The sequence below is a fragment of the Macaca mulatta genome, chromosome 4, assembly GCF_049350105.2.
Source record: "Macaca mulatta isolate MMU2019108-1 chromosome 4, T2T-MMU8v2.0, whole genome shotgun sequence".
In the NCBI taxonomy this organism is placed as follows: Eukaryota; Metazoa; Chordata; class Mammalia; order Primates; family Cercopithecidae; genus Macaca; species Macaca mulatta.
The window spans coordinates 30,087,501-30,098,166 of record NC_133409.1 but is presented as its reverse complement, the minus strand read 5'-3'; the positions used below and the strand labels follow the sequence as shown (position 1 = coordinate 30,098,166).

Sequence of the window (10,666 nt, the reverse complement as noted above, 5' to 3'; positions counted from 1 at the left end):
AATAGAAGTCCCACACAATTTTTGGCTATGAAATGTGTATTTGTTCTATTTTCAAAATTACAGTTACAAAGGAGTCCCACTGTAATTCTCTCTAAATGTTTGTATCACTGGTTTGCATCCAAAAGGTAACATTTCACAATCTTAAAATACTCCCCAAACTTTGGAACTCTGATTTGTTTTATCAAATTAATAATTGTGGCTATACAAATTAACAATGTGATTTTGAAGACAGGCATAGTAGGTGCATGCTTGTAATCCCAGCTACTCCAGAGGCAAAGGAGGAGGGATTGCTTGAGTCCAAGAGTTCGAGACCAGCCTGGGCAACATGGAGAGAACCCCGGTCTCAAAAAAAAAAAAAAAAAAAAAAGAATTTTATAACTTATTTTCCATATTAGGGGGGACAGTATCATAATTAAATTATAATAACTTTAAATACAAAATATGCTTAAACTTGGGATTGGTATGCAAAACTGGTAGTTTTGATTGATCATATTTTTAGTCAGGGAGATTTCTTTTACAGAACTCATGAATTATGAAACTGCAGTTAAAACTTTCAGTAGAAATTAACTCAATGTTTTAAACAAACATTCCAAGTAGATATATTAGGTGACACTTAGTGAGTATTATTTGCTAGGTTTGGGGTCCTGATAACCATTCCAAGATTACTATAATTTCAGAAATTGCTACTTTTCTTCAGGTATGTTTTGTTTTAAATCTTTAGCTTCTGATTCCTCCCAAATTTAAAGAGATGACACACTCTTTAAACTAACACTGTTATCCTACTGTCTCCATTGAAATATATGTATATTGTATATTGTCTCCATTAAAATGTATGCATTGATTGCTTTAACTTTGTCATTATTTAAATGGCACAAGTACTTTAAAGTGCATTACAAAATTTTAAGGCTATGTTTATAACAGATATTAACATAAAACAATAAAGCAGACCATGGGAAAGATCACTTTCAATAGTTGGGAGAGATTTCAGCCACAAATACGGAAGAATAAAAATATAATCCAATGTGAAGACTCACATTAAGGCTTATGTGCAGCTTGCTTATAAAATCAAAATCTAAAAATGTTTTTTGGCATAAATTTTCTTGTTTTTATACTTAATAAAGTATGCCAATTAAGTTTATAGAGGCCACTAAATTTTTCATAACTCTAAATGTAACAGCCAGTGTAAAAATGCAATGTTAAAAAAAATTCATTTAACAAGGGAGCAGCTGAATCGATGTCTTGGCAGATGTGCCCTCATTTGACAAAGGTCAGGAAGGAATGCTAATGCTTTGCACATGCCAGAGTGAGTTTTTTGGCCCCTCCTGTCTCTCCTCTTCTCCGTCAGTGAAGAAGAATAGTTAGAATAGCAGAGGTATGGAGAAAAATGAGGATGAGGAGGGGCACCAGGGACTGGAAACGATTACAGTGGTTCATAGGTATTTTAGGAGAGCAGTTGGTCATATATCTGGGTGGTAAGATTGAAAGATAAAGGCTCAGTTGGAGCCTTGGGACTCAAGAGATAGTGGGTGTCACAGAATAAGGTATTTTCTGACAAGCACCACTGAATCTTGATACCACAGCAGAGAAAGTACAATTACAGATATCATGTTGTAACCTGACTTGTGTTTAATTATCTTTGTTTTCTTGTCTGTTCTACTCTTAGGATACAATAGCACCTATGAGAAAATCAAGGTGGTGGCAACACGATGTTGCTTGTACCAAAAGGTTTGACCCCTCTCTTCTAACTCCACATACATACATTATTCCATGATTTATAATTATCCCACCAAATCACTAAATCATACACAATCTATTTTTCTGGGAATTGCTGTGGGCATTTATAATTGCCAACATATTCTTTCCTACTTTTCACAATGGCATAATTAAGTTCCTCTGTCAAGCAACATACACAAAAATGGATAGTGTTATTAAAAATGTGAAAAGTATCACCAATTTGGCTTGAGTATTTCATTTAAATCCCTCAAGTTTTAAAATGAGGCAATCCGAAAGTCAATTCATCTTTATCTGACAGACATCTCCTCAAATTTTATTTTTATTGAAAAATGATTTCCTATTGCAAGTTTTGGCAAGGTATTTATTTGGCTAATCAGGCAGAAAGGGAATTATCCTTCAAAAGATGATTTTCTTTAAAAATTATGCACTCCTGTACAATCTTTCTTTTTATCCAAAAAAGGGTCTCATATTATTTCTATGACCTCATCTCCTGAAATTACATTACAATGTTTATTACAAAGATCTTGTAAAAAACAAATATACAATCTTATGGATATGTTCACGCAAGGTGACAAAATTATATGCAAAAGGGTCTTCACTCTTGCTTTCTTTGTAATACAGAAGTGAAAATAATCTTGTAGTCCATTCAACAGGGGACTAATTCAATAAATTAAAGTATACCCCTAGAATGGATTATGCAGTAATTTATAAAAGAATGAGGTAAATCTATTTAAACACTTACGGAAAGGTATCTACTGATATATAATAAAATGACAAAGAGTCGTAGCACAGTAAGAATATTTTTCTATTTGTATAAAATGAATACACACACAGACACATACACAAACACACTTATTTGTATATTTGTAGAAAGTGTCTGCAAGGACACATACCAAACCATTAACAGTGGTTACCCCTAGAAAATAAGGGGTGGGGTAAGCAGAGAAAGTTGTATTTTATAAATTCTGTATGGTTCAATTTTTTAAAGTAGTATATATTAAATTTACAATAAAAGCATATAAAATGACAGGCCATGGATAGAAAGATACTTATTTTATGTGCACGTTTCTTTTTAAAGTAGTTTTTAGAATTTCTCCCAAAAGTTACTACTATTGTTTTACCTTCAAAGTTGGCACTGATGTATAAATAATACTTTTTATTTTCTTCTCTCTTTTAAAGATCTTGATGAAACTTAGTAAAAAATTCACAAATAATCATTTTAAGTTACCAGCAGGGAAAGGCCTAATAGATATGACCCTTTAAGGAGAAAAATGTGTATGTTAATTTAAAAATATCTACTCAATAGAAAAATGAAAAACCTGTGCAACACAGCGCACACTACTTCAAGCATTGGTGAAATAGCCTTCACTGAAAACAGACACCACTTTGTAACAGGAATATTGGAAAGTTTTCTAAATAATATAAAAATATGTTCAAAAGATAAGTTATTTAAAGAAAGAAATAAAAATCCCTGAGTAGGCCAAAGATAACAGATACATAACCTAGAAAACAGATTATCCAAGACCAAAGAGTATGTTATTCAGCCAGCCGGTACATATGTATATGGCATATGTGTTCATATGCAGTTATGGGAATATTTCATATATACCATACATATGACATATATACATCACACATATACAGATCAGCTAGGTTTAGAGTTCATCATAGTCACATATTGCCAAACTAATGCCTAAGTTCAGGAAAGATGAATTTACAAAACCTAAGTACTCTTATGACAGGCTAGAAATTCTCCTTCCTTCAGTCTTAACACTAGAACACCTAAAATAGGCACTCAATAAATATCTGTCAAATGGATGGATGGGTGAATGAAAAGATAAGTTTGTGAAACCAGGACATCACTATTTCTTGTATTATATTCTGCTTTAGAAATATGCTATTCTCGAACCATAAATGTCACACACTCCTCTAAGTGGAAATAGACAACTAATCCAGAAACTGTAGTACAGTTATTCTGTGTTATTTGGAAAGAATGAAAGCATGCTGGCTTCTTATTCACGCAAGTAAACTTCACTTTTTATGTCAAACAAAAATAAAATATTCTTACACTCTGGAGCTCAACAAAAACAAACTACTCATGTTAATGCATGTTTTATCATATCATCTATTTCAAATCAGACAAGGTTGCTGACAAATGTACATCTAAGACAGATGACTAATTTTAAGAATTTGGAGACAATTCAAAGCTTTAGGCTTTTTAGGGGTCTTTTTTTTTTTCCTGTTTGCTGATGAATTTTTGTGATGAAAACAAAGGCATATCAGAGTCTAGTTACTTGTCCATTTCTTATTTTTAAAGCTTTCGTAGGTTAGAAAAACTTCCTGAAAATATTTCCTTCACTTTTTTATTTCCTTCTCTAAAAGCAGCTGATATTGGACAAACTCAAGAACATAAAAAGTTTTCAAACTAACTCCTCCATAAGAAGATGCCCCCCAAAATATTACATGTTTGAGCAGTTAAATGTAAGAAAAAATCCTTCAAAACTAGTATTTATTTTTATGAAAAACCTTGAGAACAAATAAAAACAGAGAGGAGGAGGCAAGAGAGAACAGGGTTAGGATATTAAATGATGTAAGACCTTGACCTAAAGCAGAATTATCTATAATTACAAGTTGGTTAAAAAAATTAGCAGAATAGGATTTTTTTAAAAAAGGCTTAAGCAGTTCTCTACAGCAAATTTGTTTTTGAGATTAAATAATCCCAATGTGAAGGATCTATCTATAGAGTGAAGCATGTATTTCAAAATATAAGATTTTTAAAAAGATTGAATATTTGGATCTTGAGGATTTCCTAAAAGCAGCCAGTTTTGTCAGTTTACAAAGCTTAATACTCCTTGGGGTGACATTGCACAAATTTCTGTGTTTGTGTGACAAAAAGAAAGAGCAAGAAATAGAAAAGTTCAGCATCAAAATAGCCTGTTGTCTACGTTGACTTTAATTTAATACATTGCCAAATTACGTCCACAAAGGAACCATCATCTTTCAACAGGTCTACAAAAATGTGGAAAAATAGTGTAGCAGTATGGAACTGGGTAAGTACAAGGTTGCTGGGCCTAGTTTTAATACATATTTATATACACACACATTCACACCCCTACACATATACACTTCAGTAACTTAGTATTCTTCTCATTAATTTACTTTCACTCATTCCCTTTTGGACATTGAGACTTTTAGCAATTATAACATTGGAAAGATAAAGAAATTATACTGCTGGGGCCACAGATTATAATAGGTGCATTCAGTGAACTCTTATCTTCTGAAAAGTGGCCTTGCTTGTTGGTACAGATAGGACTTCAGCTATTCACACCAAGTCTCACAAGATGGCCTGGAAGGAGGTGTAGAGTTCAAAGACAGTCCAAGCAGTTCTCAGAAGAGGTGTGCTCAGAAGAATTCTGAGGATAACTGGTTCTTAAAGTGTCTTCTTCCAAGAACCACAAAGGTCAGAGTTATGATACAGATGTTTATAGTTTATGAAAGTGACCATTTTTTAAAAGCAGCAGCAATTTGTTTAGGGAAAGGACAGGATACCATGTTGGGAGTGCACCATAGCTAGAGGCATTGTGGCCCACGGAGAATCACTGGGAGATGAGATGGTAGAAGTTTCCTCTCAGTATTTTTCAAGATGTGACTCACAGATGGGTGTACCATTTGGTATCGCTCCTACTCCAACCAGCTTAGCTGGATGAAATCATCCGCGTGCTACCAGTGCATACCTGTCCGTGATCGTTTTCTCTGTTTTTTACAAAGGCAATAGATAGGAAATACAAATAAACCTAGGGATAAAACAATTAAAGTTAGTTAGGATGAGAGGCATTTAGGTTTTCCTATTTTAAAATATCCATGTTTATTTGTTTGCAATCTATGAACATGAAAAGAGGAAGGCATCTACGCTATGAAATGTATTTACTTCTACAATACTTCTTTCTTTAATATTTCCCTTTAGCTTTTCTCCCCTTCTAGCACCCTCAGTGATACCAGTTTAATAATAATGATTCCTATCAAAATATCAAAACTTTGGTTTAAATCTCCTTTATTGTCCACAGTCATATCATTTGCACACTATGATACTCATACTTGTTTCAGGCAGTATAGCGTATCACTTAACAATACAGGCTGTGGAGCCAAATGTTGGGTTTGATTGCCAGTTCTACCACTTATGAGGTCCTAGTAAGTCTTAATTTCTTCAACTGTATAATACAGATAATAATATCTATTTCATAATGTCCTAACTCACATTGCAAGAACTTAAATGTCAGATGCTTTATAATTCTGTCCTGCACATTTATTACTTGCTAAACAGAAGTTGACACATGAAAATCATTTTTTTAGCAAAAAAAAAAAAAAATCTAATATATGGAACAATGATCAAAGCAGCCTTTATCTATAGCATTTAGCTTAAAGTTATTAAAGCAATAGTTCTCAAAGTATGGTCCTTGAACCAGCTGCATGAGTATCACCTGGGAACTTTTTAAAAATAAAAATCAATGGACTTTTCCCATATACTGAGTCAGAAACTGCAGATAGAAACCAGCAATCTGTGTTTTATCCAGCCCTTGAGGATATTCTAAAGCATGTTAGAGTCTGAGAATCACTGCTTTAAAATATGTATTTTAATATACTTGCATAAATAAAACTATGAAAGCAAATCACTGCAAGGTTTTCTATTTGTCAGTGCTCAAGTGTATGTTGGGAATATGTTCCTGTACACACTGATTATCTGTTTGTATCCATGGCATCTTTTATGGGACCAAACGAAACACATAAGGTGCACTAGAACTTCTTTTCCTTGATGCTTTAACCTGAACTCAGAATTAGAAAATTTGGGTTCTATTCCACTTGCCTTTTTCCCTAAGATACTAATTCTATTAACTTTGTATCATAAAAGGGTTAATAATGCTTTATAAGATACATGAATCACAATGTTTATAGACTGAAAAATTCATACTAACATATCCTACAGGAAACATACTCCTCTGATCTTTTAAATGATATGCTGGTACTCTATCTAAAGCAGGCACACAATAGAAATTATGTCCATTTAATAACTGATTCATATTATTACATTTACACTCATATTCTCTCTATGGCCCTCAGATAATTCTAATCTCAGATACATGAAGTGTTTCTTACCGATTACAACCGCTATGGCCCCTAGTGCCAATCCCAAAACCATAATTAGAGGTGCAATGAATAATTTTCCAGCTGGAAAACAAAAGGGAAAATAATTTAAGGCGTCTTAAAACTAACTTACCATATAATTACAGTGATGCGTTTTAAATACCACAGTGTATATTATTTTTTAAGTAGTCTGATTATACTTAAGGCTGTATATATCTAAGAAATATATCAGGATTAGCTACAGAACAGATACACATGTGTAAGTTTAGTAACTTCACCAAAGCCCTGAGCACATGCATCAAACATAAATCACTTATCCTTTCTAACCAAAAACATTCCAAAGCAACTGGCTTACTGTATTCTACAAGACAGTTAATCTTTGTGCTTTTCCTTAAGATCCTTTCCATTTTCAGTGTTCGCAATGCTAAAAGATTAAGAAAGAAGTGGCACATAAGAGTTGGTAGGGGAAGAGTTGGTAGGGGAAAATCTTGTTAGCTCACAACATGGAGAGCTGGTAGGTCCTACAGAGGGCTTCTGTCCAAGCCCACATCTAAAGAAGTGGTTTATTTACATCCTGGGTCCAAAGAAAACTAATAATATGAACGCCTAACAGACTGAACTACAAAGGGAACATTTCAAGATGTTAGAGAAAACTACGAATAAATATGCAGTATGTTGAAAGTTACTCAAGTGAATCATTTTAACAAATTGAAAAAGGAAGCACTTATAAAATAAAAAGTCAAAAGTGCTGGTAAGGATGTCAAGTGATATCAGCCAGAACTTTCTTTTCTAAATGAATCATTAAGCAGTGATGATAAACTTTAGCCATAAGTATACATAGCACAGTACAAAATCAGAATCCCACTGACTTTGAAAGACACGGGCACAAAAAAGAGGCTAATAAATAACATATTGTTTTTGTATTTTAAACCGTAAGGCATGTGACACAGCTTCAGAGCTGCACAACTCAAATGCCACAAGAGATGAGAGAGAGAAACTTTGCAGTAGACTCACATAGCAGTTTAAGAATGAAACAGCAACATCATTCTATAAATTAAGTAAGTAATTTAGAATAACCAATTACATTAAAAAAAGAAACTAACACAGCCATTTGTTGGAAGTTTGTCAAAACATATTAACTTTTTTATTCTTAAGAAATGATCTTTGGAACCAGATGACCAGGTATGTATACAATACTGTTTTAAATATCTAATTTAAAAAGATCGCCATTCAATTAGCAACATGTCTAGACATGGGTTTTATTTATATTTTTTGCCAATGACAGAATCCAAGTAAGTAGTAAGTGCCATTGAACAATTACATTTAGTACACTCTTAAAGTGATGCTTAAGAGTTTAGAATATATAAGCACATATATTTTAAAAGAATGTGTTTTTCTCCTATGGACATAGCTCAGTCTGTTCATTCATATTTCCTTTTAATTATCAGTATATTTTCCTAAGAATAAAACATGACTTAAAAAGTAACAGCATTGATTTTCTTTTTCCTCTCAAACATCACAGAATTCAAGGAACCAGATAGGAAACAAGCTTATTCCAATTATGTAATCCACATTCAAAACATGTTTACATCTACTTTTGAAACTGTCTTAAGGGACTGGGCATACTGTCTCTTATTCCTAGGTTAGTAACATTGTTCTAAAACATCATATTCAATTGCTGAAATAATATTCTATCATATCCATATATCATATTTTATTTAAATATTCCTATACTTTTTTGTTCCTTTTTCCCTGTTTTAAATTATGCTTGCACATAAACCATTTTCAGTCTATCTAGATTTATCATGTTTCAAAATGTACTTCACATTAGTATCAAATTTCTTTGAGAAAGAATTGTACAAAATTTTCAATTCATTAAGCATGAAAGTCCAGTATTAAGTATTAACTTGATAAAACATTTGCTAGTCAATAGTTAGCAGATGTTTTATCAGGTTAATACATAATACTCAAAGTATCTCATTTTGAGACTGCTGATTTACATTTCTTTGACAGCTAATAACACTGAATATTTTTGAACATATGTATTGGCTATTTGTATTTCTTCAATTCTGGCTCCAGGCTTGTCTCTTTTTTAAACTGGGTATTCGTTTTCAGAGACGGCTTCACTGTTTTTGTTTATATAAATTATTTGCCATCTAGAAATCAATTGAAGACCTATTCTTAAAAATTATATGACTTGATTTAAAAACTCAGAATTTTTGTATGGAGTAATATGAGAATTTAAAATTTATCCTCAGCCACTTTTATTCCCAGTACGCCCACACCTCACTGGGGAGATGCCCCTACCTCAGAGGCTGCTAATCATCCCCAAATCTCTCTTCTCCTTTATAATATATGAGCAGAACCTCTGATCTCTAGCTGATCACGTGGTTACAGGTCACATAGAATGAAGACGATGTTTCTAACCCTTCAGCTGTGAGAGATGAAGGCCCTTTCTCTGCCTCTGGCCAAGGACCACATGAGGCTGTATTCCAAGACTGAGGGAGCAAGTTGTGTTACATCACACAAGGACAGTGGGTGGGAGGGCTTCCCTATACTCCATCTTCTCTCTGAAATGGCAGGGAGTAAGTAACTTTGTAAATTACAACATTACTTTTCCTGCTTTTTGTGGAGATGGGGGAGGGAGGACCACTTCACTTGGAGTTATGGTCCAACAGCAATTAGAGGCAGCTGTGCTTGGGGTGGGGAAAGTATGTGTGGATGAAAGAGTTTATCTTAAAGCCAGCTGCTTCCTACTTTGACAGGTTTAACCTGATGTGATTTTATGTGCACACATGCACATGTACCCACAAAAGACAGGCCAAAAAGGAGGCTGAGAGGTTGGGTCTTTAAGAGGTGATTAGGTCTTGAGAGCAGAGCCCTTATGACTGGATTAATACCACTATCATAGAATTGTGTTAGTTATCTGTGGAGTGGGTTCCTGACAAAAGGGTAAGTTTGGCTCCCATTTTCTCTGTCTTCTGGGCTTGCTGGTCCTTCTGCCATGCTATGATGCAGCACAAAGGCCCTCACCAGATGCAGCCACTGGATCTTGGACTGCTCATCCTCCAGAACCATGAGCCAAATAAATGTCTTCTCTATTTAAAATAAGGAATGGAAGGAAACATGCTGCCATGACAAAATTAGCGGTGGCACTGAAGTAGAAAATAAAATAGCAATGCAGAAAATACAGTATTTTGTGTTTTCATGTTGCTCTCTGCATATACAGATTTGCAAATAGATTCTATCTCAAAACTTAATTTGCAATTGATTTTCTCATGGTATTAGAGGTTAAGGTTAGATTCCCTAGTTATCCCTCCAATGTCTGTTTAATACATATATATTGGTTATGTAAGGATAACATCCACCATATTTGCAAATTAAGAAGTGGCACACACTGGAAAATCATTAAAAGCAGTCTTGACTATTGAATGTTATTGGCTGTGGAAAATTATGCTTAATTAACCTCAGGAAGAATATTTTTATAGAGATCACATAGATTTTAGAAAATGACGGCATTGGTTTCCATATGTGAAAGTGCATTTGCATGTATATGTTCTATCTTTTACCTCATAGAAATCTATCACTAACATCAGCTTTGTTCTGATCAGGTATCATACGCTTCTAAGGAGGAAAATGGTTCACAACAGTCATGAAGTGACCAAGGGCTAAGGAGAGATATAAAGATTTTCATTAAGTAACTAGGCAAAAGTAGAAGGAACACGGAAATGTGGAAGATGATAAAAAGTGTTGCCTATACATGAGAAACACTGCCAGAAAAGGAATTCTAACA

General features: G+C 33.8%; 1 protein-coding gene across 2 annotated transcripts in view; it reads right to left on the bottom strand.

Annotated features, from left to right (window-relative positions):
* Nucleotides 1-2,576: 2,576 nt before the first annotated feature.
* Nucleotides 2,577-10,666, bottom strand: part of RNF217 (ring finger protein 217) — a 132,215-nt gene continuing 124,125 nt past the window's right edge. For both annotated transcript variants that reach the window (XM_001107488.5, XM_077999356.1), the window contains 2 exons: nucleotides 6,886-6,957; nucleotides 2,577-5,528 (listed from right to left, as the gene is read on the bottom strand). In XM_001107488.5, coding sequence (XP_001107488.1) covers nucleotides 5,455-5,528; nucleotides 6,886-6,957 — 146 coding nt within the window. In that variant the 3' untranslated portion in view covers nucleotides 2,577-5,454. The remainder of the gene's footprint in view (nucleotides 5,529-6,885; nucleotides 6,958-10,666) is intronic.